Source organism: Homalodisca vitripennis, chromosome 8, assembly GCF_021130785.1.
Source record: "Homalodisca vitripennis isolate AUS2020 chromosome 8, UT_GWSS_2.1, whole genome shotgun sequence".
NCBI lineage: Eukaryota > Metazoa > Arthropoda > Insecta > Hemiptera > Cicadellidae > Homalodisca > Homalodisca vitripennis.
The window spans coordinates 30,423,592-30,451,375 of NC_060214.1; the positions used below are offsets into that span (position 1 = coordinate 30,423,592).

Sequence of the window (27,784 nt, forward strand, 5' to 3'; positions counted from 1 at the left end):
GCTACCAGAAGACAAAGCAGAAGTAGCAAGAAGGAAAAAGGACTATGAACTAAAGCTCAAAAAACTTCGTAAAGACCAAAATGCAGCTTTCATTGACCAAGCGGACAACAAATCAAAAGCATTATGGCAGGTCATAAACCAAGAAAGAAAGAAAAAAAATGGTAAACTAACCGAAAAGGTATTACAGGTGAATGGTAGAGATGTGAGAGAACCAAAAGATATTGCAAATAACTTCAATCAGTTATTTTCAAACACTGCAGAAAGAACATTGAATGAAAATAACCAAAAAAAACAACCCTGCCTCAAATTTCCAAATTTTACAACCAAACATCCTTGAAACACTCTCATTGTATCCTGCTACTCCTGAAGAAGTCAAGAAAACTATAGATTCCCTCAAACCAAAAACATCAACTGGAATTGATGAAATTTCAGCCAAACTGGCCAAGAGCTGTAAAGAAGAGATAGCCATTCGATTGACAACCATAATAAACAAATCATTTCAACAAGGCATCTTTCCATCAAAATTAAAAATTGCAAAAGTCTACCCGAAATTCAAAAATGGGCCAACCACAGAGATTAACAGCTACCGCCCCATTTCTCTACTACCGACTTTCTCAAAAATTATTGAAAAAATCGCCTTAACCAGATTACTACTACACCTGGAACAAAACAATCTACTAACTAATTACCAACATGGCTATTTGAAAGGCAGATCAACTACTACAGCGCTAATACAGCTGATTGAAAATATAATTGACAAACTGGAAGAGGGCTATAAGGTCACAAGTCTATATTTGGACTTCAGCAAGGCTTTTGACTGCTTAAATCATAACTGCTTACTTGATAAGTTAAATACTCTTGGAGTCACGGGAACAGCACTAGCCTGGTTTGACAGCTATTTAAGGAGCAGACAACAAATGGTGGAAGTTGAATGCCTCTCTAATAATACTCTGAAGAAAGCTCAATCAACTCTAACTCCAATGCAGAGAGGTGTGCCTCAGGGATCAGTGTTGGGCCCGGTCCTATTCCTGCTACTAACAAACGACCTTCCAGACCAACTTAAAGATGCTTGCCAGACTGTTATGTTTGCAGACGACACTGTCATTACAGTAGCAGAAAAATCAAATGAACAACTTGACATCAACGCCTACATAGCCTTTAATATGACAAAACAATATTGTTACTCAAATGACCTTGTGTTGAACGAGAAAAAGACTCTGCAGATGATCTATAACATTCGGAAAAAGGAAATCGAGGCTGGACTACCTGAACTGAAGAGAGAAGAAAACACAAAGTATCTCGGAATAGTGATAGATGAGAATCTGACCTGGCGAACTCATATTGACCAACTCTGTAAAAAACTCAGCTCAGGAACATATGTAATCAGACGAACCAAACAAACAAGTGGGATAAAAACATCAAAAATTGTATATTTTGCACTTTTTGAATCACATCTAAGGTATGGCCTGGGAATATGGGGTGGAACAACAAGCTCAAATCTGGAAAGAGTGCTTATACAACAGAAACAAGCGATTAGGAGCCTTGCAGGGTTAAACTACCAAGATAGCTGTCGAGAATCTTTCAAAGAACTTAAAATATTAACTGTAGTAGCACTGTACATAAGAGAAATCATCTTGTATGCAGTAAAAACCAACCAAGACAGACACAGAGACCTACATCAACATAACACCAGAAACACAATAGATTTCTCACTCCCAACTCACCACGAGTCTTTATGAAAGGAAGCCTAGCTACAGAGGAGCCTTGTTCTACAACAATATGCCTGGACACCTCAAGAAAGTATCTGGACAACGACTGAGTAGACAACTAACAGTGTTGCTGGAAGACAGACCCTTCTACTCAGTGAAAGAATTCCTGGAAAGAGCCCTTGACTAAATGAAGACCACATAATGAATTTACAAACTCTGACTATTACACTCATTTATAACATTAACACTTCTTCTTGACCTTTGTTCTGTTCTCTAAGAATATGTACAATAAAGAAAATGAAAATGAAATGAAATGAAAATTGAGATAGTCTATTTAACTGGTAATGTGAGGACTGTATCATCCGCTTTCAAAACTGTGTGGCAAGCATCTTGTAAACAGTCAGGCATGTCATTGGAGAGCAACAAGAATAGTACTGGGCCCAGCACTGATCCCCGAGGCACACCGCTTTGTACATCAGTCTTAGTAGCTGTTTTCTTGTTGAATGTGTCGTGTAGGGTTAATAAGAAATGAGTGGAGTTCTTAGAAGATGTCATTTAATAAAATTTTGTTCGAGTTGGAAACAGGGCAATTATATATATAATCGTTGCTTAAGGAGAGTTAAGGAAAATTGTTATAAATATGACATGAATCAAGATATTCACAATAATTTTACATTTATTTAAATTGCTGTTTTAATGGAGTTAAACTATTAATTGTGATTTAATAGTGCATGGATAACAAGTCTGAATACATTTAAAATAGTTAGGAGTCGGCTTAAGATTACCTCTTCTACTTGTTAATGACTTCTTAGTCAGTGATGCAAGACCACCATTTTTCAACCCTCAATGTTTTAACTTATTTCGTTTGTGTACTGATAGTTTCAATTTTGATATGTTTTCATCTAATTTTTTACTACTGTTAAATAGCATAGATATATTTTTATCCATTTAGTTTATTGTGTTATTTATAAAAAGCTTTTATTTATATGATTTGTAACCATTTTAACTTTATTCTAGTCAATATGCATTGGCGTTAAATTGAATTTTCAGCTCAAGGGTGTAGTAAATACTAGTGTGTACCAAGGACGTAGCTAGTGAGGGGTCCAAGGGATCTGGACCCTCCGAAATTTTCAATTTTTAAAAATTATTTTTTAGCAAACGATTATTATTATTTAAATAATTCAGTATTACTGACATGTACTGCTGAAAGATCATTTCTACATTGAAACGGGTCAAGACTTATTAAGGAACAAAATGGGGAATGAGCGGTTGACTGCACTTGCCTTACTTTCTGTCCTCTCTGGGAAAATATCAATTGTCTTGACCACCCTCAAAATTGTTTCCTGGCTACGGTCTTGGTGTGTACTGCTAATTATAATTGAACTTCAATAGTATACTTAAAATTGGTATTTTCACAGCAGATTTTAACATTTCTGACAATGTCTATTGTACACTTGAGTATCTAAAGAGAATAAAATATCTTGAATCAAAGAATGTTGCATTATCAGGATGGCATCGTAGATGTGTTCACCGCCGGCAACCTTGTGTGGTTTTTGCCGCCCAAGTCGAAGGTTCCGGAGCTCAAGTTGATGTTGGAGGCAAAACTGTTAGATACGACCATCTGTGTACCAACTGCATCTCGTCGCAACTTCGCAGCCATCCTGCTTAGTCAGTTCGGGTAAGAACTGCATGGGACAGAACTTAAAATGCTTTTACATTGGTATTTCAACCCCGGCTGATGAATGGGAGTTGACTCGTTTTAAAGACAAAACTAATACGCATACAAACACCTTTTAGTTTTTTCTATATTATTATTGGTTATTCAGAGAAAAATCTTAAAATGTTTGTTCCTTATTGTTTAAACATTCTGAGAGTAGTGCTATACACTTTAGAACAAAAACTAAATAGCGTTTTGATGTGAATTAATCATATATTAAAAATGATACATCTCCTATAATTAAAAAAGGAAGGATGTAAATGTGTTTGTAAATAACACTGTTCTTATAGGTAAAATTCAAGGTCAACTCTTAAAAGGGCATAATGGATGGAAGTGGAATAAGTTTGGAAAAGACTAAGTTATTGCAGTTTTTAAAATTGTGATCTGTTATATTTCTTCCAACATGATATTTTTAGAAAAATTATTTTTGTGTGAAATATATTACAATACATGTTTCATGCTACTCTGTGTATTTTTAATAGTGACCTTGTATCATGAGTCTGTTGTTAGTTATTTATAACATCTAGACTTAGTTTCTTATCCTATCAATAAAAATAAAGTTTAGTATTTGTTATGTAAACATTCTTAAAATAAAAACAAACAACAGATTTTAGTTAAAAGAAAGTTTTTTTTTACAATTTACAAAAAAAGGCATGATTAGAAATGTTCAACTTCATGTTTATACTAAATGAGTAGCTCACCAATATAGTTTCGGAGCCGAAAGCCAATTGATATTGTATAAGCACATAGATTCTTTGTTTGAAATTTGTTTTTGATGGTGAAAGGATTGTGAAGGAAACAGGATTTTTCATACATTTTCTATTGTTTAGTGATACAATAGAATCATTAACACTTGTAACACAATGGGTTACTGATAGTGTTATATCACTGAACGATGGCAAATGTCTGGAAAAATCCTGTTTCCTTCACAGATACCACAATGTATGAATTTTTCATGAGAAATAAGTTGATCATTAGCTGCAATATTTTTGATGTAAGTCGAAATTGGACAATATCAAAAGGGATAACAATATCAAACGATCATTTTTTCTCTAATTATACTTTTTTAGTTTGATACACACAAAAAACTGACCATCAGACACATAAATAATAGTTTTATTATAATATTTTTAAGCATCACATTAGATCATAATTTTATGACAGGTGACTTGTCATGCAACTTAAAATACTACACTACATTGAAATCCTTAGGAAACGCTGGTTTAAAATAAATGAATTTACATGTCTAATGGTTGATTTTAATGTGTGTCAAGCAAAAAAAAAAGTGTTGTGTGCAAATTTATTGTTTCATATTTTAACCCTTTCGATACCGTACTCTCCCATTTCGACCCTGAACAAAATTAGTGGGGTTGACAATTTTTTTTTGGAGAGGGAATATTTTTTATTGATATCAATAAAAACCAGTTTGCTTGTACAATTCAAATTGACTTTCGCCTCCTAGATTGAAACGTTTGAAGCTAGTTACGAACGCAAGAAAATATTTCAGAATAAATATTAATTAATTATGAATTAGAAAAATATATTCTTTAATATTATGTTTTCCCGGTCATTGAAGTTTGTTATGTTGCATGAGATCCTCATCTTGCCTATGTCTACTATTTAATAGTTGTTCCTGACCCAAAGAAACCTTCCTTAATCGCTCATTTATCAGTTAATCGATACAAAAAAAGTAAACAAAGTATTTTATTTGTGAGATACATTATTTCATGATGTGTTAAACGTTTATGTAGAACACTAATGTCACTTAAATAAATAATACAGAATTTAGAAAAAATGTAGAATAAAAAATAGTACACTCTTTGTTTTGATTGGTACCTATTCTAAAGATGGATTTTGTAAATGTAATACATCAAAATGTGATGTTCAGTTTTATTTTCTTGTAATTTAGTCTAGTGCAAATTATACTTATGTAGAATTGAGAATCACCAGATAAAATCCTCATTGAAACACAGGCCTGCAGTTAACTGGAGTGGGGGTGTGTTGGCAACACTGCAGGATCTGTTGGTCGTGTTCACGCAGGAGGAGTTGAGCAACGTGAGCAAGTCTGCGTGGACGGAAGCTGCAGACTGCTTAAAGACTCACTATGCCGATGATGTAAACTTAGTTTCAAGCACACCGTTCTATCAGGTTAGAACAACAGTGACAGTTGATTTTTCAATTAATTTTGGTACTTGCTTTACTCATAAATGTTATTCTCTGTTCCATACGCAATTTTAAAAGTCAAAGTCCTTAGATATTCTTATAGAAAGCACTTATAATGTATTCATGATATTTTTTAATGGAAAGTATGCATGACATATATACAGGGTGTAAAAAAAGTTCTGCACTGGCTTGGTAACTGCCGAACGATTACAGGTAAAGCAATAAAACTTGGTACATCATTACTGCAACTATAAATGTACCTTTTGAAGTAACTACCATTTTTTTGTCATGTCAAGGGGATGGCCCGCAAGGAGTCAGAAGAAAATCTTAAATGAGAGCATAGATCGAGTAGTACATCAAATTAAATGTCTTTATTATTAAAGTACAATGGCACAAATTTGACCTCAAAGCGTTCAATCTTAAAAAAATTACGCTGCTTTAAAGTTTGAAACATTTACAATATAGGACCTGTTCTAGATGGTTTAAAATTCTTTTCTTGGCTCAAGTTGTGAAAGTTAAACTTAGTAAATGAATACTGGACTTAAGAAATAGTTTTTATGAACTAATTTTCTTCTGACTCCTTCCGGGCCACCCCCTTGACATGACAAAATAATGATAGTTTCTTCAAAAAATAGATTTATAGGTACAGTAATGATGTACCTATTGCTTTATCTGTAATCGTTAGAGTGTTGTCAAGCTCGTGAGGGACTTTTTTACACCCTGTATAGTATTTCAGTGTTCATGATTAAGAGAATCAGAGTTTAAGCGAATCGCAACTGACTTTTATCTCAGGTTTTGCATGTATAGAAGCGCTTCTAGTTCAAGTGAATTGTATTTCCAAAGCGATAGTTGAGTTTGCCTTGCCTAGATCAAGAAAATATCTGTGTATATGGTAAATATACAGGGTGTTCACTAAAGTATATCACAAACTTTTGTGGCTGACAGTACTCATTATGCCAAACAAAAAACATCCTGTTAACATAGGTCAAGAAATATGTCGTTTAGCCACTAGCCGACATTTTGTATTACAAAATTAATATCTCTAGAATTAGTAAAGCTACAGACACCAAACTTTGCATATAGGTAGCAATACATAAGAGGAAAACTAATAAGATAATAGAGTGATTTGCTTCACAATAAATACAAAATGGCGGCTAGAGGCTAAATGACATATTTCTCGACCTATGTTTATAGGACATTATTTGTTTGGAATAATGAGTCCTATCAGCCACAGAAGTTTGTGATTCCCTTTTATGAACACCCTGTATGTAGGTCTTGGATAGCAACTTTGGTCAAAGAGCGTTTTCTTCAGATCCTTGTGATATACCTTGGTTTAAGATATTTACAGTCCCATAATTGAGTTTGCCTTGTTGCCCTCATAATTATTATTATTATTTTGTCTATATATATATATATATATATATATATATATATATATATATAAACATTGAATCACAAAAAGTACTTGCTCCGCCGGGACTCGAACCCGGATCTCTCACTTGCCGGGTGAATGTGCTACCATTTTATTGAAATTAAATTAAGCTATTGCCACTTATGCAAATGTAATGAAAGTATATATATATATATATAAACATTTTAGAAGGTATGATTTTGGGCTATGAAAGGCAGGCCTGATGAAGTTATTTATAAATGTTCTTATGTGGTATCATGAAAACAATTACAATATGCTGATTTTGTATACAAAATCTACCTAAAATCAAATAATTTCTACCACACACTCTCTCCAAAATGGTTACTGTTCAAACAAATGTAAAATTTTAACTATTATTGGACACTATGTCAAATAGAGTTAATTTTACTATTACTACCCTTTTAGTAAATCCTTTAAAATGAGGTGTCACACAATTGGGTAACTGTTGAAGATTTCACCTCTCCCAAACAGTAAGGCTTTGCAAAGTAAGTAACAGACACTTAAAAATAACTCCACATGTAATATCTCGTTTTAAAGGTTTTGAAAAAGAAGAATATTAGTACAAATATAAGCCTTTCTGTCTAAGTTGAATTCATCTAACACAGTGTTCTATTGAAGTTAAAGTTTTACCTTTGTTTAAATGGTGTGTACTGTGCATAGAGTTGTAAGAAATGGGTTCTCTTGGTGCCATTAGTTTTGTCACCTAAAGTCTATTAATTAAAGGTATAATTGATGGATGATCATTTTTAAAGTTTTTTTTCCACCTCCTCTTATTTTGAAATGGTCAAAAAACGTCCTGAATTGTTGTTATATTGGCTCTTATTATTCATCGCCAAAGGACATTTGAACATTCTGGACCTTCCAAAAGTTATGGAGAGGGATTGAGACATTTGGAACAAACAGTAAATTGGACACTGTTCAAGCTAATACCCTACTGAGCAGTTTTGTTGTTGTCTTGTTCAAAAATTGAGATAACTGTTAAGTAGAGATAAATCTGTTCCAGTTTTGTTCGGGAATTCTAGGAAAGTCTGAGGAGGTTGAGATGATGTCAGCTGTGAAGATGCTGACAAAATGGCTTCTGACAGCTGCTCAATGGCAGCTAGACACCGTGTTACACGTGGGTGCTCCGAAAACGTCAGAGTACTGGTTCTCTGGAAATCTTGACTGGCTGAATCATCACGAGGCCACACCCGTTGGCGTTTTTTCACCTGACCCTGAGACTACCTCAATGTCAAGTGAAGAACCATCCTCGACAACCGTAGAGACTTCAACTGTCACCGAGCCAACCACATCGTCGACTGAAACCTCGACAGCTCACCAAACTACTCATACAGTTGTTTCGAAGAGTTCATCTTCGACTTCAAAGAGTACGAGAGCCAGTGAGAAAACAACTACTCCACCCTACATCACAGAAGGGAATACCACCGACAAAGGCATGCCTCATGAAAATAGTCACAGCGTAGTCGACTCACCCGTTGTAAATAATGTTACAATACCCACAACTGTGGAATATCAGAGTACACCAGTGAAACTCAATGTCACTGATGGAAGTCCAACAAATTCTACTTCGAAGAATGGAGAATATTTTGACAAACAAGACAAAAATTCAACCTTAAAACCTGAAGGAGGCGTTGAAATAAATAATGAAGAACATCTAAACATTAATTCTTCATCAGAAGCTGTGGTGAAACCACACGAAAATGATTTGGAAGGACACAATAAAACCACCAATACTTCAAGTTATGAATCCACCACAGTAAAGACCAATAATACTCAGGTAGATGTAATCAAGCCTCAGGACACCAATTCTACTGAATTCTCTCCACATGGAAAGAATGGTCTACCAATTAATGGATCCCTCCATACAAGACAGATTGGAATGGGTGAACTGGAAACAAATATTCCACCGACATTGCCCATGCCTCAACAAAGCAGTGACAATGGTAAAAGTGACCATGAAAACACTATTCAATATGATGATCAGTCAGTAACCACAATAAAGTCCCACACCATCTTACACGATCCATCAAAGAAATTAACAGATGTGGAAGAGAATACAGTGGTTTATGAAAGCTCAAATAAAAATAAAAACACTATTATTGAAGGTATTGAAAAAGTGACTGAAGAAGAAACATCAGCAGATTCCAATCTTCGGCAAAAAAGAAACAGTGCCATTTCCACCAAGGTTAGTAAGCATATTTCTATAACATTACTAAACATATATTTATGAATATTTCCAAATTTTTCAGAGTTTAGAAGTAGATGTTATAGAAACCTCTATTGTAGTGTATTAAAGTGAAATTGTTTTCTTATATATTTTTTTAAAGTTTAATTTTTATTATCAGAAGCCATATAAATTTAATTAAGAAGAAACTTGATGAGTTGTTGAAAGTAAATGTTTTTTGTGAAGGTAACCTTTGTTGCAGAAGTAATTATAATACAACTGTTATCGTAGGCCTTAAAAACGCTATTTCGGAGAAGAGGATGAATTTTTAATTCACTATAAAAACTACTTAAAGGCTGTAAATAAAACTATTCCAAATTCGGCATATTTATTTATCTATTAATGTATCTAAATTGGATACATTCCAGAAAAGCACAGAAAGTCACAAAATCATTAATTTGGGATATTCAGAAATGCAAATGGTTCGGTAATAATAATAGCTCCAATTATTGAAAATATTTCAAAGGCTGCAAGGAAATCAACAAAAATAGAAGTTGACATGTATTTTGGATCTGAATGTATATTTGAAAAAGAAAAGAAATAAATAAAGCCATAAACAGGTATAATATAACATATCATACAGTTATTTATAAATTGTTATCATTATTAGTCAATAAGAATGAGCTGTTCAGTTTTTGAGGTTAACAGCTGAAAAATGTAGTTAAACGATCAGTTTTGGTACATCAGGAAAATGTTCTTAGTGTGAATATACTTTGTCTTACTTAGTTACAGGGGCGCACCGACAGAGGGGGGGGGGGTGAATAGGACCGGTCCCCCCAAGAGCATTTTATTTAAAAATAATCGATTACCTAATAATATTTTTTTGCTAAAAAGAACAATTATGTCAGCACTTTGAAATCATTCATAATAAAATGTATAAATGCAAACTTTACACGTACTATTTAATATGCAAAATACATGGCACTACATATATAATAATTCAATTTTGTTCAAATTTTGTGGTTTCTTGTGGTTTTTAACTGTACCTGGTACTTTCAGTAACTGAGCACAAAATTTACTCACAGGATAGATAAGTACCGGTACAAAGTATCTGTTACAGTAGTCCCGACGTGATCAGTTGTCGCAGTAGTGACTGAGTTTCCTGAGCTCTGAGTAATTCTGTACTAGTTTGTTGTCATTCGTTGTCACGACAATGCAATACCGCCCTGGGCGCAGTTGGTTATTTGCGCGTTAAAGCAAGCAGTTAACAAAACCTGCTCAATCTTATCTATGGTGATAATTAAACGTTTTAAATAGTGGTTTACAAAATTACATGCTCAAGATTATGACTCTTAGCTCCATAACATGATCAGTACCAAATTTTGTGAACCGCCCGGTCATGAATAAAAGATGAGATTGGTAATTTAATAACAACTTTATTTTCATACTATTATAAGGTCTAAAATTACATAATTAATTGCAGCACACATATCTATCTAGTATAAACATTTGGTCTTAGTAGGACCAGAAGCTTCCAAATTATAAACTTTCAAAGTTGCAGTTTGCTTGAATAGTGCCAAAACCGATATATTTTCGTTGTTATATAAAAATTGGAAGTTATTTTTATTGAACATTTTTATGTGTAGAAACGCAGAAGTAAACTAACTAAATCTTAATATACCTCCCGCTATTGTAGCCTATCAGGTTGTTCGTGGTCAACTTTCAAACTCGTATATCTGTACTTTTTGATTCGAGAGTAGACATCATGATTTAGCTTTGGTCTTGATTTGTGATTTAAACTTAACTATTTTGTACAATATTTTGTTAATGTTATAATTAAACTTTGCTTGAGTTAAATATACTTCATATAAACTGTATTTGTTTCAGAATATTTGAGTTATTTCTGTATAAACTCTCTGGTGATGGGTGGTAGACTATGGTCGGTGGTTTTACTGTAAACTACACAATCTGACCTGATGTTTGCCTTCCTTTTATTAGTTCAGAAGTATTATAAAATAACGATTCTAGAACCCAATATTTTAAAATTTTTATGGGGGAGAGCCCCCGAATCTCTCTATTTATATCACGGGTTTCCATGCTCCCGACTCCCCAGTATCCAGGACATCCCCAGAGTAGATTTTTGGGTGCACCACTGCTTAGTTATACATAAGATCATTGTAATTTAAATTGCTGTAAAGTATAGCTTGGTTTAATTTTCGATTGTTTATTGTAAATGGTATAATAACAAGTACTTGAATTATTTATCCACTCTGAAATACACATTATTGTTTAAAGACACTGTCAGTTATAACCACCATAGTCTGTATTCGTAATCAATGATGTATGATCACATGAAGACTTCAAATTATTATTTGATTACAAAGAGGAATAAAAATGCAAACTCAAATAAATGTTCTTTCACACTTTCTTCACAACACGATGAGATGCCCACTGAGTCTGAACATTTGTAAGAGTTTAATGAAAGCATTAATCATTTTCCGAACAGTTCTTGTGTCTCTAACCAAAACTGATTGAAAATCGTATACTCGTATTCCTCTATCTTATGTAAATATCTCCAACCTGAAGCTATTAATTTTTAAAACTTGTTTAAGGTGACATGCAATGCTGTGAAGATGGTTGGGAAACAGGCGGGTCTTGTCATAACAGAAGGTGACCTAGAAGAAATGTCCGACTCCGACATAGATGACTGCAAAGTGGAATTTGGGGCCATGGATTTAAGTTTTGAGCTTCGCAAGAGTATTTGGAAGAGAATCAACTTCAGCTATTTGGTATGTCAAGCGTTTTAAGATCTGTAGTCTAAAGCAAGGAGTTACAAACAAATGTCCTTTGCTTGTCATTAGTCAAACTCTAGACCCAAATTCTATATCTGGTTGACCTGAAATTTGGAATGATTCAATTTGCTCACACACACTCGGGTAGTGAGAACCTCCCCTCATTGTTATTTGGGGGAGGGGAAGGGAGAGACAAAAAGACAAAATCTTTTTTCAGTAAACACACATTTTGGGATACCTTAAGGTGAGGAAGAAATTACTACTATGAGGCATATTCAAAAAGTAAGTGTAAGGCTCTCACGGCTGGAAGGATTTTGTCAAAATGTTGGCTAGCCAGATTCCTCCCCTCTGCAACGTGACCCATTCGAGGTCAGTATGCTAGAACTGTAGATGTGACAATACGTTTAGTGAAAAATTTCAATCTAATCTCCTGCTAAGTGTGAATTACGTGGCACCACCTGTTATCTCGTTTGGAAGGGAAAATTCCAGCTGAGGTTTATAATGAGGTAAAAACTGCATATGGTGACAAAGCTATGAGTTGTAAATGTGTTCAAGTGGTGTTTAATAACGGTCATACATCTGTGCATGATGATCAGAGAGGTGAAAGACCTTCAGATGTGTCTAAAAAATAGAAAATGCAGTTTATAATGATCGCAGATTGACTGTGGATGAACTTTCTGTGATTAATCTGCAATTTTCCAGATCTCTGCTATACAAAACCGTCACAGAAACCCTCGGATATAGGGATATTTCCGCAAGGTGTGTCACAAAACAGTTGACAGATCAACAAGTTAAATAGAGTGGAGGCCGGGCAAGAGTTTTTGAGATGCTACCAACTCCATGTAGATAAATTTCTCTGCTTCATCGTTTAGAATTATGCAGTTTTTACTTCACTACAAATCTCAACCAGAGTTTTTCCGTTCCAAATGAGATAACAGATGACACAGCGTATTTTGCACTTACCGGACATTAGATTGACATTTTTCACATATTGACACGTAGATTGACGGTTCTCAACGTATTTTCCCAGTTTGTACATAGTTTTATTTTTAATGATTATTAATTAAATTATCACATCAAAAATAATTCAAAACTTTTGGTAGCAGAAGCTTTCTAATATAACTTTATTTATTCCACATACAAATATGATGCTTAAACATAGTACATAAATGAGGTTAGAAAAATAATATGAATTGTCTATGATTTAATTTGGCTGGTATGATGTAAAATAATGAAATGTTCTTTGAAAATTTTTGTGTCAATAATTCTGTTACTTTCAGGACATTGGGGGTTTTATTTTTAATACAGAGAGAATTGATGAAAGTTTAATACAGAATATAGTTGAACTATTAATATTAAAATACAATTTTCATTATCCTTTCCTTCGGGTTATAACAATGCAGACAGAGTGTAACTTCTTTCTTAGTTTACTTCTTATTGAGAGCATATTCAACTAGATATGTAATAAAGGGATATTTTGCTTACTTGTACTTTAGATTTAAGTTTTAATGTTGGTAATAAAGTTAAAGGTAATAAAGGGCCAATTATGTGTAAGTTTTAAAATAGTAATAAATGTAAAATGTATATAGTTTATTCATGTTGTAAATAGTAATAACATTGTTATTTTATTTTAAGCCTATAAATTTTTAATTTTTTACTTCACTATCTTCTGCTGACTAATTGATATTCTATTTTTTCAAATTTGAAGGAACCTCTTCAAACTAATATTACCTTAGAAGCACTGTAGTTTCTCATTTTTCACTGAACGTTTTGGTTTTTGGGTCAAAATATTGTATATGAGAATTTAGTTTTTATTTTCATTAAATCTACGCTTATTATTAGAAGATTATGACAGAACATAGTAAAAGTTCTGACTTTATCCCTGAATAAAAAAGCACTGTTCATATTGAACAATTCAGGTTTCAGAATAAAAGTAGTTTTAATTTTATTTGTGATATCAGTTTCCTTCTTATATGGGTTATTCTGTCAACAGCATGGAATTCACCTTCTGGGGAATCTGCTGCAAGCGTCGGCTGTAGCTGACTTCTGGGACGTGGATTATAACGTCAACAGTCCTTGGGCGCTAGAGATCATTCATGCCATCACCTCACACTTCAATTACACCATGAATCCTGTTGTTGTAAGTTTGTCGATCATCTCCGTATACAAGGGGTTGACTAGCAATAACAATATTTACTTATGAAGTATAAAAGCAAAATAAAATATAAACAAGATACAAAACCTTTTGTACAATCGACAATAAAATACCAGTATACTGAATTAATGTTAAATAATCCACTCATACCAAGTTTTGAGTTTTGATTAAAACATTCACGACGACATGTACCCTATCGGGTACATGCGATCATTCACAACTGCTGTTGTGCACCCGATCAGGTACACACCGGGCTTTCTTAAGTGCGTCATACGCCCTATGGAGTACACATTGATATGAATTCCTTACTGCATTTTTATTCTTTGTCTGTCTTGGTGTTATGTTATCAATCAATCAATCAAGCTTTATTTGTTGGTCACATTATTTTAACAATATATGGCAAAGGTCAAAAGATTTTACATGCGATTATATTTTTCTTGATCTTTGGGCTGTAACATAGCAAAGAATTTGTAGTCTTCCTTGTTGAATGCAATCTGTAATAAACGCATTGAAAATATTTTTAGGGTTAGTTGCATTGTATTTTAACTAGCCTATACAAATTTAGTATGGTCGTTTTCAAAAATTTATTTTAAAAGTGTACCTTTTAACTTTGTTACAGTATTTTATAAAATAGGATTTAAATGTAATCATATTGTAAATAATTTTATAAACCTTGAGATTTATTGAGAGAGAGGCTCATAAGCTCAGGATAATTAACATACCAACATTTTATAGACTTCAAAAAAATGTTACGTAGTTTACGGAAGTGATGCACGTCAAAGCATCACTTACCTCATTATCTGAAAAATCTGTAGGTGTTGTTACTCGTATTAGCAGTTTCCGTGTCCGGTTCTGGTTGTATGATTGTTTCTAATGGTGCTTTTAGAACATCTTTACCAAACCCTGAAAAATGTTTAAAGCTTAAAATTAAAAATAATTACAACAATTAAGTAAAAAACAGTGTTTGATGATATTACACTTGTTTTAATACGTACAGAATTAATAATATAAACACTTTTGGGATAGAACTTTGTTTTGCCATGCTAAAAGCTAAAACCATATTATGCCTTGTCTACATGATATACGTATATTCTACTTACCCCGGACAGAATTACCATCGTCACTTGAAGTAACTCTGGACACAGAAGCAGAACTTGTAGAACTATTTCTCTACCGATTAGACCAATTTCGCAGGAGGGTTCACTTCTGGTTTACACCTTCCAGTCAACCCGCTAACCCAAGGAGCGGCACACCACTAACCGCAAATGTTGAGATTCCAGGGTGCAAGGATAATTCAATAGCTCTAGTCTAATGTGGGAGATGACTGTTGGAGTTGGTGGGGTTTGTTCCCTAAGAGTCAAAGGTTCTTTCCAGCCTAGACATAAGGGTGTGCCACCCCATGCTTGCTTTGACTGGAGAGGCTGGTTCAGAGCTGGCTTCTCTTTCTTCCAAGGAGACATGACTTGAGATTTGTGCTCTAAACTTTTCCTCTTGAATCTCGACAGGAGGCGGCCCCTACTCCCAACCTTACCCATCCAAAATATCCTGTCGTTCCGGAAGCAGCACAAGGTCCTTATAGGATTAGGTGCAATTTTCCAAGCTTCTTGTCAAAAGAGAACAAAAAGAAACCAATTAGACTACGAAACCTATTAAACCAGCCTACGCCCCTGGTAGTAGTTCTAACTTCACTTATAATAGTCATCTTTAATTTCATTTACTAGCACAGGAGAAGTATTCAACTGTAAGATGATGAAATGAGGGCACAAGATTGTTGTACCACAGATAACCTATACTTAAGTATGTATGATATGATTTGGAAGTATTCCAGCTCAGTTTTATCACAATACTTGGCTTCCATCTTGGATACCCTTAATATCAATCCTCTGTTTCTGAACTTGAAAGCCAGTTTAAACTAGACCAAATCCAACTAAGAAGGAATGCTGCGATGTAATGTTCCTCTTTAGACTTGCCAACGGACTACTGGATTGCCATGACCTCCCAAACCACCTTGATATAGCTGTTCCAGGAGTACTCTATTTTTCGTAGAGAATTTTGAACCCTGAGGGTGAAATTTCATGTTCTGTGGGCTTCTTCAGGGGTTCTTCAGTTGACCTTTTTAAATCTAGTGTATCTGGATTCTTAAAATGAATTACTAATCTTATTTCTAATTTTTGTTGTTGTTGGTTATATTGTTATTGTTACTTATCATATTGTATTTAATATCAAGTTGTTAATTGTAAGCGTCTCATCTTGTAAGATTATGTATTGATTTTTCTTTGTTAGTATAGTAATTATAAAATGGTGTAACCGTTGGAATGGTAATACATAAATAAATACGCACAAGTATGTTATCTGGAGCCCGTGCAGCTGAGCTCTGTTGGGTTAGGACTCTGGATAGAGCCCCAACATTGCCCAACCTGCTTGTCTCAACTCGCACATCTTGCCATTCATCATCTCGGCCCTGCAGCAGAGTGGACTCAACACTACGTTCACTTAATAGATTTCATTGTTATACCACAGGTAAACAAAATGGTGAGAGACGTGCAATCCAAAAACGAGGAAATAACCACGGAGCTGGTGGCAGCCCTGGGTGTACAAGTCTGTCGTCTTGACCCCCTGCAGCTGACCACGGTTGGAGGAGGACCCTGGCCCGAGTTCCAACAGTGCCCCACCTGTCTATCTCAACTTGTACGTGCCGCCATTCATCAACACGGCCCTGTCGCAGGGTGGACCCAACACTACGTTCACTCACTGCACGGCATTGTTGCAGGTCGGTTACCTCCCACTTGATTTTCCAAATGCGACTAGTGCTATGCAATCTTAAAATAAGTTAGCAGTATTTTAAATCATTATTTTATGAATATAACTGATGTAATGTAAGGGAAAAGCATCCATCTCAAACAATTCCTAAGGTCTGATCATTGATCATTGATTGTGGTCGGTTAAACTGCAGTCAATCACGATAAAACTCTACACCTTCCAACTCACCTATGTTCAGCAGTTTCGGTTGACTGAATGTGTCTCTCTAAGCAAGAATTTAATTAAGTAAGCAATGTTTTAACGCGGTGTGATTTAGCGTTGTATAATTTAGATTTTTGTTATGACACCAGCCATGTAATCCTAAAACGTTAATTGTGTAATGTAATTTTAGTTAAAAAAAGAACATTCTTAGGCCGCCATGAATGATGAAAGAGGAGAAACAAAAGTTAATGATATATTTTAAAATAGTAATGGAGTAAATCTTATACAAAATTTAATGGAAATGATGAAGTTTAAAGAAAAGGTAATATAATTTTTGTTTTAATATAATATAACTATTAAGAACAAAATCAAACCTTATTAATTCCACTTTTGTTTTTGATATTTTTTATATAAAACTAAAAAGATTCAAAGTTGTTTCATTACTAAAAAATGGAGAATTTATTGTATAAACATTATTTGTACAACATGGAGGAAATTTTACCAGTGTTTTCATTCACTGAAAATAATCTTTGAGAAAGCAATAGACTTTTAGACATTTTTAGGAGAAAAGAATTTTCGGAGAAAAATCAACATGAATTTAAAAAAAAGAAAAACCAGACCCATACTCAGACCGGTTTTTTCGGACAATTTTACTAGAGCCCGGGCCTTCAGGAGGCCCACACGTCTGTTTGAAGGGACCTGTGTCAACGAAAGCGGTGGCGTGCATGGCACGCCCGGCCGAATATCTTTTCTAGGGCCTGCCAAAGCTGAGTACAGTCCTTGGTAAATCTGAAGCAAGCATTAATTTTGTAGAGCCAGTTATAGAGAATAAATAGAATCTGACATGTTTATGGTAATTTATAAGGTATTTGATAGTATACTACACAAATTTTCATTGACAAAATTAAATTTATTGGTTATTAAAATATTCACATATTTTAATTTAATCTTATTTTATTAAAGGTAACAATGTGTTGTAATTTTACAGTAAACAAACAATCAGATCGTAAAATATGCTTCTTTTCCTTTAACGTTGAACGTGGAGTACCTCAAAGATTACTTCTTAGACCAATGCTATTTATTTGCTATTTGCAAGGTTTACCCAATGTTAATAGGGTTCTCTTAAAATTTTAAAAGCCAACTCTGTCTTATGTGCTGATGTCTCCTAACTTATGGGGTTTCTTAAAGAACTAACAATAAATAGCATCTTTTTTTGAACTTACATAAATAAAGAAATATACAATATAATATTTTCCTCAATCATCAAAAGACTGATCCGATCTGATCAAACAAATCTAAATGTATAGCAACAATTTGTAAATCTAGATAAAATAATCTGATCAAAAGGGCTAAATGTGTCTAATGAAGACAACTCAACATGATTCTAAGTTTTCTTTTCTTGATAGCCCTCAACATGTTGTTAATCTTGACAAGATAAGCTTAAAACTCTAAAAACTTAACTTCTCTTTTAACTTATAGGCGTTTCTCACATTTCAACCTAAACTTTTTTCTTTAACTTGAGTTGACTATTTAACCAATAATTTGTGTGTAATGAGTTTGTTATATAGATATGCATGTTGTGTCACCCCACACATCTAGCAAAAATAGAAAAACATCCCTCGAGATAGTACCTAAATTCAAGTTCAAATCAAATGAGCGCCTTAACTTTTTATAGTACGTCAAATATAATACGTACATACAAGAGTGTCACCAAAGGCAAGCAGGGAGGGGCAGCTGCCCCAACCCCCAGAGATTCTAAAAAAGTTACCAAATGTAAAGCTACCAAAGTCTTGACTTGACTGGTCTTCGAAGTGGTCGAGAAGTTTACAAAAATCCCTCAAAAATTATGTTTTAATTAACCACATCAAAAAAGAATCTGATGACCACTATCATATTTTTCTCAATTTCCATATCAGCTTGCCCTCCCCTCCCCCCCCTGAGTCATCGGCTGGCGACGCCCCTGGGTACATATGTATTTACCTTCTTGTATATTCTAATAACAAATAGTACTTAGGGACAGAGTGACATACTTCTCGCCGACATCGCTTCCTTTTGGAAGGCAGAAAAGAAAAAAGAATTATCATAATGCCATATCATTTTCACAGTAGTTCAAATAATGTCTATTCTTTGTGATAATGCAGTTTTTTTAGATCCTCGGTAATACAAAATTTTCCAAAAATAGTGGCCTTCGGATAGAACCAAAATACAACAAAATAAATCAAAATGAATTAATAAATGATTTTAGGTATTAAAACAATGATAATGTTATTGGAGTACAAACGGATGGTGGGAGTTAACTATAAATATTAGCAAATAATTCCTTTGTGAGAATTGGTAAATTAAAATAGATTGTAACAGACTGTATGCCCCTGTGTGCAGGACTACAACTGGACGAGTGGAGAGAGCTGATAGATTTGCCAAGCAAGCCTCTAGTAGCGCTTCAACCAGCTGCAGTCAAATGTCTCAACAGTAGTCATTTAAAGGTTGGTTCAGAAAACAAGTATATCAACATGAATGTTTGTCTGTATGTCCTTTATAGAATCGTAAACTATTTGATAGATCAATATGAAGATTTGTATGTATATATATTTTTTCACGTAGAAGGTTTATATGCTATACCCATTGATGTAACTCACCACCAGGTGGCGCTGCAAAAGATAAAAGTTATCAAAGCGCCTGCACATTATAAACTGCAATTACACGATATTTGCATATGTTAAATAGTCAAACACTATTTGAAGGCGCTAAGTTACGATGTATATTTGTCTTTAAACTAAATTTCTGGTTAAACTTAAACCTTGAGTGTTAGACCGCTTCTTAATAAGGTACATGTATGTGTACAATGGCTATAAACATATACTTTTGACAGTTTTTCTTTATCTTGGCAACAAGACAAACTCTACATCGGCATTGGAAATATGATTCACTTGAATCAGAAGTGCTCATACACGGGCAAAGCTTATGAAAAGCTTGTGAAGCATCGGGAAACATCTAGTCATTCATAAAATAGTACACAGGAGTGCTGAAAGGTCTTGAACGGATTTAATATTTTTATATTTGTAAATGTACAATCATAAAACTTTGTAAAGCGACATAGGGCATAAAACTGAACTTTTTGATGCAATCAGTTCACCAGTTTCACCACCTCAGAGGGATGGCCTATAAGAGTCAGTGGAAAATCTTAAATGTAAGCATTAGTCAATGTGCATACCATTTTAAAGGTCTTAATTAGTAGAACAGTATGCCGCAAATTAGATCTCAAAAGGTTAATCATAAGCAAAATGGCAGCGCTCGAAAGTTTCAATACTGATCTTATGTGTAAGTTCAAGAATGGCTGAATTTTATTGTAACCATATCAGACGAAGCTACAAAACTTCACACATGATTACTGTACCACATCTCTTGAGCCAGTTGCATTCAATTTACTTCCTTGTTTTCTAGTAATTTGGTTTTGTCTTCACTTTTTTTATAACTTAGGATTACATCAGTTTGCTATTTTTAATACTTAATTCAAATAGTTTAAGTGTAACATTAAAAGTACTTTATTTTGTCGGACAAGACTGCAACTGCTACACCGCCATGTTCAACAATTTATTACCAGAATTGAATAATGTGTTTAAGCATAAATTGAGGTTAAATGAGATATTGGTTGCTAAGCCTAATACTTAACCTTCTTTACAAAGTGTGATTACTTTTTAGGGCCGAAAATGTTTAATTTAATTGCAAAAACTATTCGAGAATGTAAAAATCTTAAACTGTTTTTAAGGAAATGAAAATCTTGGCTCTTGAAACATGAATATATTGATTTTGTTACAAATATACAAATGCTTTAAAGAATCAAAATTCAAAGCATTAACTTTACTTGTATTGGTGAGAATTTAAGGCATGTAAAATTATTAATTGCCTTGTGTTTTAAAATTAGGTACTTACATTTTAAAGAAACCTCAACATGTGCTCTCCCTTTTGAAACTATATTTTTTTAAACATTGCTTTATATCAGTTTAAAAAATTGTTCTGTACAACAATATTTTGTTGCAGCTAGGAATTAAAAAAGGAAAAGTAATAAAATAAATGGATAAAAAAGAAAATATGTATTAAATATACCAAGTACTTTATAAAACTATTTTTTAAATTTTCTTTATGTACAGTATCCTTGTTCTTTTTATACTATATAATATGAGTAGTCCTATACAAATCTTATAAATAGGTTTAGATTTATACACTTGATGTATCTTTCAGAAAATAAAACATTCTATTATTAGTTGTCTTAGGGTCTTGTGGAAACTAAAATCTGAGTCACGGTAAAAAATAACTCTATAGGGAGCGTTTATTAAATGATTGTTTTATCGTACTAATTTCTACGCTATTCTTTATTATACATGGTATACAGGAATATAGGTTAGATTATACTTTATATTCCAGGAATATTATCTTTCACATATCATATCAGATTTATGGCATTCTTCAGTGCCAGACCAATAATATTTCAAGGGATATTCCAATAATATTCCTTTCTCTCACAATTTCTGCAATAGATGAAAATTCTTGGATGATTTCCACTTTTTTTTGTTACAGGTTCTTAAACCAAATCACATCTCGATGATTCCAACATTGACGTTGCTCTCGTTCTCCCAGGAGCAGGTCGAAGCTCTGGACACCGAACAGTTACTGGCTTTCAAAAATGTTACTGAATTGTCAGTGCCAAAAAATCTTTTACCTACTGTCTCTAAGAATATTTACTACACTGCAGGAATTCCTTCTAGTGCTTCCAGCCACATCTTGGCTTCTGCTTGTAGCTTAATGCTTGTTTTCCTGGCTCTTACCATTTTCAGGATTGTGTAGAGATATTATGCTTTAAAAGTAAGTAACCCTTATCTAATATTATTCATATGAAGTTGGATTGTAAATTTAATATATTTTTAAAAAGGTTAGTTTTAGGTGTAGCACTAATAATTTAGCATTGTTACCAGGATTAGTGTAGTTTAACAAGCTGTAAGCTTTGATGTGTGTAAAATAAAACAAAATTGTTGTATCTTTTATTAATAATAATTTATTTTTACTTCATTTTTCATTCATCTGGTACGTTTGAACGTTAGTACGTTCTGTAACATTCCTAAGTTATTGTTTCAGTGTAAATAATCAATAGGTGCAATGAAATCAGGTGTATTGCTGATAAGGAATTTTATCAGTTTGTAGAAAGTCTAATTGTAATAAAATAATATGATAAAATATTTGTATCTAACATGAGAACTAACAGGAGAGAGTGGAGGAGTTAATTATTAATAAAATTTTATTAAATTAAATTTGTTTCAAATAGCGTTTCCTTTAAAGTTTGCTTTTTTTTCTAAAATAATATTTGTAAATAACATAACAATTTACAATATATTGAAAATATTTAAAATAGATTTGATCACATTATAATGCAGCAATGTTTTAATTGAATATCAGAGATAAACAATTGAAAGAAAATTGGGGGTTTCTGCATTGATAAACATTGGATTCTGCTATAAATAACTATACCAATTTTTTATTTCCACAACAGGGAAAACTTAATTTACCTCCATTAAAAAATATTTTTACTGGGCTTGAAACATGTAATATAGAATTGTTATAATAATACCAATACATAGCCCAGTGAAATAACACTATGGGGGTTGCATAGGTCCCGAAAATACAGTATATTTATTTTAATATTTTCTATTTTAAGATGATTGGCAATAGATTATTTAACTATTCAATGTCTTACTTTAGGGGTTTTTTCCAAAAACCATTACAAAGTTATTTTTTATATTTGGATAAAGATGAGAAACATGATTTTATACAAGAGAACGCATTATAAAAGAATAGTATTGCTTAAAACTACAGTATATGCAAGTTTACAGTTTCAAGAAACAACCTAGGCTGCAAGTCCTTGTATTTATAAAAACACTTAAGTGGTTGATGTTACCAAAACAAAACTCTGAATTAGAAAAACAACAAATCTATTTAATTCTTCAAATTATAGCACTGGACTTTATTTACAAATAACCATTTTCAACATTCTACTACCATAATTTGTAACTTTAGTTTTGGGAGAAAACTATTTATACTAATTCTATTAATAAATGTATTTTTGTAAGAAAATGCCTACCTAATTTCCAAACACTCGAATGAAAACGAATTGTTTATTTAGTGATAGTAAAAACTCACTTTCACATGGAATCATTGTGAAATTTAATAAACAAACTTATATATTAAATAAATGTTATATTTTAATGTTGCACAATACTTATAACAAATAATTCAAAGTATAGCACTTCTTGGGTACCTATACTAAAAGTACACTGCATAAATCTGTCGCATCAAATTAAATTTAACGGAACTTTTCTTGATTTTGTTTTAAAAACTCTAACAATTGAACTTTGAAATTAATATTCATATGGTTGATATAATTTTTACCTGAGATGTTTTATCTAGAAGTTCTTTTTTTAGTGTTAAATATCCTTATTTCTTGACAAGCCTTACAACAATGAAATGTTATTTTAAGTTAATAAATAACTCATTTCTTTTATAACTTTCTAGTAATCAATAATATACATTTTATTCTTTTACAAACATAATATACAAATGCAATAGAACAAATATACTGAAAATCAAATTATGTTTAAAGTTTATAGATATACTTGCAGTATTCAAGAACACAACATAAATATAAAAATAACATGTTTTTGAAAATAACTTTTTCTTACATTATTCTTGTTCATAAATAAATAGAGAAGCATAATATGGAAAAATTCCATGAACAATATTTTTGGCCATATTGTGCCAAATTCTTTTGAATAAAAAAATTAAAAATATTCATAGTTGTTTACAAATTTAACCAGTGCAGTTTAAAATATGGAGGGATGTTGAATTTGTGTATTAAAATAGTAATTAATGCTTAGTAACATTAATAAATAGTAACATATGCTTAGTGTAATAAAAATGTGTAAATAGTGCGTTTTTTAGTTATATTTTCTAAGAATTAAGGTGGACTAAAATAAATGCTTTAACAACCCTATAGCTTAGCTAAATATTTATATACTAAAACATTATAAAATATTTAAATATCAAAATTGTATACATTTTCAACACGTAAATATTGCATAAATGACAGCATGAAGGCAATATAAGTTTATAAAAAATTATTTACATTTCAAACATTAGGTTTTCACATGTTATAAATTATTTAGTCTTATATTTTCATTTTGTTATTGTATTATTTTTAATATTTATTCAATGTTCAATTACCAATGCATATTTATTGTTAATGGTAAATAAATGATGTTATTATTACAACTACATACTTATTTATTAAAATAATTGTGGGTAGTTTTAATGCTCTGGTTTCCAAACCATTGCTTATCCCAAAAATATCGAAAATTGTAATGAAATAAATAACCATTAAAAGAACAAAACTATTTAGTTTCATTTGTAATCACCCAGAGTGTTCTAAAAGAATATTCATCCAGCAGTAGATGTTCCTAAACCAACCTTATCAAATATTTAAAACATTTTTTTTTCTTACATAAGTAAATATACCTTTATTGCTCTTTCAAAAATAATTAAATGATTGTTATTTGTCACTGTAGAAAGAAATATAGTAATGCCAATCCCTGTCTAAAGTTATTTAGAGTTTTTCGTGATTTACCTAAAATGAGTTTTGTAAATTAGAAACGATTTGGAATTCTATACCTCAATTATTCATTTTTTTTAATGCTCTTAACACAACGATGTTGTTAAATGTGAATAAACATATGGCTATTGTTACAACTTATCAAGATAACGGAGAAAAAGGTTTCCTAAGTTGCTGATATACTCGTATGAAAGATGTACTGCATGTTCCAAAGATCAGTCATAATGTTGAAATTTTTCATATATGAATGTTCTGGTGTACGATGGATAATTTTACAGAATTGTATACTTAAGCTTTCTCCAAACATAGATCATCCCTTTTTTTATTGCTTAATGTTGCTAATCTGATTGTAAAATCATTTTTGAAGTAATTTTTGGTTTATGAGGCCCTTATCTCACACATATTGCAAATCTATATATAAATAAAAATGTTTTTATTCACGTTGCACAGTAGTATTTTGTTCTAAATATTAAACTTTAAAATAATTATGACCTAATTAATTAGAAAACTAATATTATCAAATGTTTGGATATCGCAGCTACATTTATTTCTACACATATTTAAATGGAATATTTAAAACCAGTGGAATATATCAATTTGAAAACTTTATATAAGTATCACTCTAGAGTAAGTAACAAATTCTAACTTGACTAGTTTAGTTGTTTCTGAGCGATTAAAGGATAGAAGTCAATAAATAAAAACTTTCACATTCACAATAGGCAATTAGCAAACTAGGATGACCATCGACAGATCCTGACTGCAAGCAGAGCAGCCTACCTTCTCAGCTGTTTGTGTTGGTTTGGAAATCACATAAACCATTGGTTCTCAGTTTGCGTTTTGAGGGTTTTTTAACCAACACTTTGGTCTGTAAAATATTTCTTTTTTTAAAAGTATTGAGTGATAAGTACATCTTGCCGATATTTGTATACTATAAGTAAAGCTGTTCATTAAAATCAGAAATATAAAATGTACGAGAACTTAAAAACGTGATTGTAATATTTGTTTTGATATCCAGATATTGCATGAGCTTTACATAAAAATGTATTGAATTATTGCATTATAATTAATTAACATGTGGTATGCTTATCTTTCATGCATTAAATACATCAGTGTACGTGTTTCTTTATCAAAATAAGTTTTTTTTTACTTATTGTAATCTACGTTTTCCTTCTACTGGGATAGAGTCTGCCGTTCCAGTTCCTTTTTGTTAGTTCTTGACAAATATATTCCAGAAGCTAACCTTAGCGTTCTGTGTAAAGGCGCATTTCCACTGAGGCAACAATATGCGTCATGTAGCATGCTATAAGTATCGTTCTGTTGCTATATGTGTACCGTGCGTCTTCATACTTTGTTGCAAGTAGTTTGTTGCCCAATAAATATGTCGCCAGTTGTCACTTGCTACTTGTCGCCGTTACTTGTAGCAAGACCCAGAACATTTCAAGTCGTGCAACATTTTTCTGTCAGTAGTGTGTCACTATCACGCCTTCAGAAGCAGTGATAGCTGCTGCTTATTTGATCCTCGCAAATGGCAGAAGAAGAAGTAGGAAGAAGCCTAGGTGGTGGATCAGAGATTTATTTGTTAAAAGCGGTGACAATCGCAAGGAATTTTTTGAAAAACTCCTTTCAAATGATGGTAGTTTGTTTAAAAATTTCACACGTATGAATAGGCAGGATTTTGACTACTTAATCGAAAAGGTCACTCCTTTGGTGAAAAAAGCAGACACCAGTTTCAGAGCCCAGTGAAGAGTGGTAGCTTGTTTTTCAATTATACGGGGTCATTCAGCATTGTTTTGATGGGGATTGCAGATGCTAACTATTGTTTTTTGTACGCAAATATTGGTTGTCAAGGGAGGATTTCAGACGGAGGAGTATTTCGTCAAACTTCATTTTTCCAAAAACTGCAAAAAATGAACTCTCATTCCAAGAAGTGATGTGTTATCTCCTTATGTTTTAGTGGCAGATGATGCGTTTCCCTTACAGTTACACATTATGAAACCTTATTCAGGACATCAGGAAAAAGGTTCTATAAAAAGAATATACAATTACAGACAAGCACGTGCAAGAAGAGTGATTGAAAACACTTTTGGATTGTTAGCATCAGTGTTTCGTGTTTTTCGAAAACCTTTAATGCTAAATGTTAAAAATGCAGTGACTTTAACATCTGCGTGTATATATCTACACAACTTTTTAAGGAAAAGCACTAGATCAAGACCTCTTTATGCACCTTATGGAACCTTAGACATTGATACACAGGATGGAAGTGTTATTTCAGGATCATGGAGGGCAGTAGTTCAAGATGACACGGGCATGGTGAATTTACAACGCAAACCACGGAAGTCAAATGAGGAAGCTAAAGCCGTTAGAGATGAATTCGCAAGATACTTCATGTCACAAGAAGGAAAGATATCTTGGCAAGATAATTACTGAGACGTGTATATAAAGACACTCTGTTTCTAATCCTAAATTTAATTAACTTACCTCAGAGTTCTCTGCTGTTTAAAATGTTTCTCTTGGGATGTCAACATCTAAAAAAATGTCAGGAGATTGTACGCAAACCATTTCTCTTTTTTCGGAGATGAGCCACTCTTCGGTTTAGTGATTCTGTTATGTTCCCGATGAAAAGCAGATCTCAAATTTTTTACTTTCTTTTTTCAATCAGTAACTGAACAGTCGTACTTGATAGCTAGTTGTTTTAATGTGTTACATTTTATATTTCTATCTTATATTATAAAACGCACTTCTGTTGTCCCATAGCTCTGTTGTATTATGGTAGTCTTCAATAAATAATGTAGTTTTTTTATTACTCCACTCCATGTCGCCCGTCTACTGCCGCACTCATCCACCTCTGCCTGGATAATGGCAACAGCGTGCGACACACTGTATTTTTTGTGCCGCAGTGCTACATGTCGTCTAGCGACGTGTTGCCTGACTTGAAATACACCGTGCTACATGCGTCAGTGCCGCATGCTACATGTCGCAGCGTGTTGCCTGACTTGAAATACACCGTGCTACATGCGACAGTGCCGCATGCCACATG

General features: G+C 32.9%; 1 protein-coding gene across 2 annotated transcripts in view; it reads left to right on the forward strand.

Annotated features, from left to right (window-relative positions):
• LOC124367472 overlaps positions 1-22,139 on the forward strand; it is a 59,380-nt gene extending 37,241 nt beyond the window's left edge. The window contains exons 15-23 of one of the 2 annotated variants that reach the window (XM_046824308.1): positions 3,218-3,387; positions 5,400-5,574; positions 8,025-8,877; positions 8,917-9,206; positions 11,798-11,974; positions 13,971-14,117; positions 16,653-16,902; positions 19,473-19,576; positions 21,669-22,139. In XM_046824308.1, the coding sequence (XP_046680264.1) occupies positions 3,218-3,387; positions 5,400-5,574; positions 8,025-8,877; positions 8,917-9,206; positions 11,798-11,974; positions 13,971-14,117; positions 16,653-16,902; positions 19,473-19,576; positions 21,669-21,935 (2,433 nt within the window). In that variant the 3' untranslated portion in view covers positions 21,936-22,139. Of the gene's footprint in view, positions 1-3,217; positions 3,388-5,399; positions 5,575-8,024; positions 9,207-11,797; positions 11,975-13,970; positions 14,118-16,652; positions 16,903-19,472; positions 19,577-21,668 lie in introns of both variants that reach the window. The other variant, XM_046824307.1, reaches the window with a different exon arrangement.
• The last annotated feature ends 5,645 nt before the right edge of the window (positions 22,140-27,784 follow it).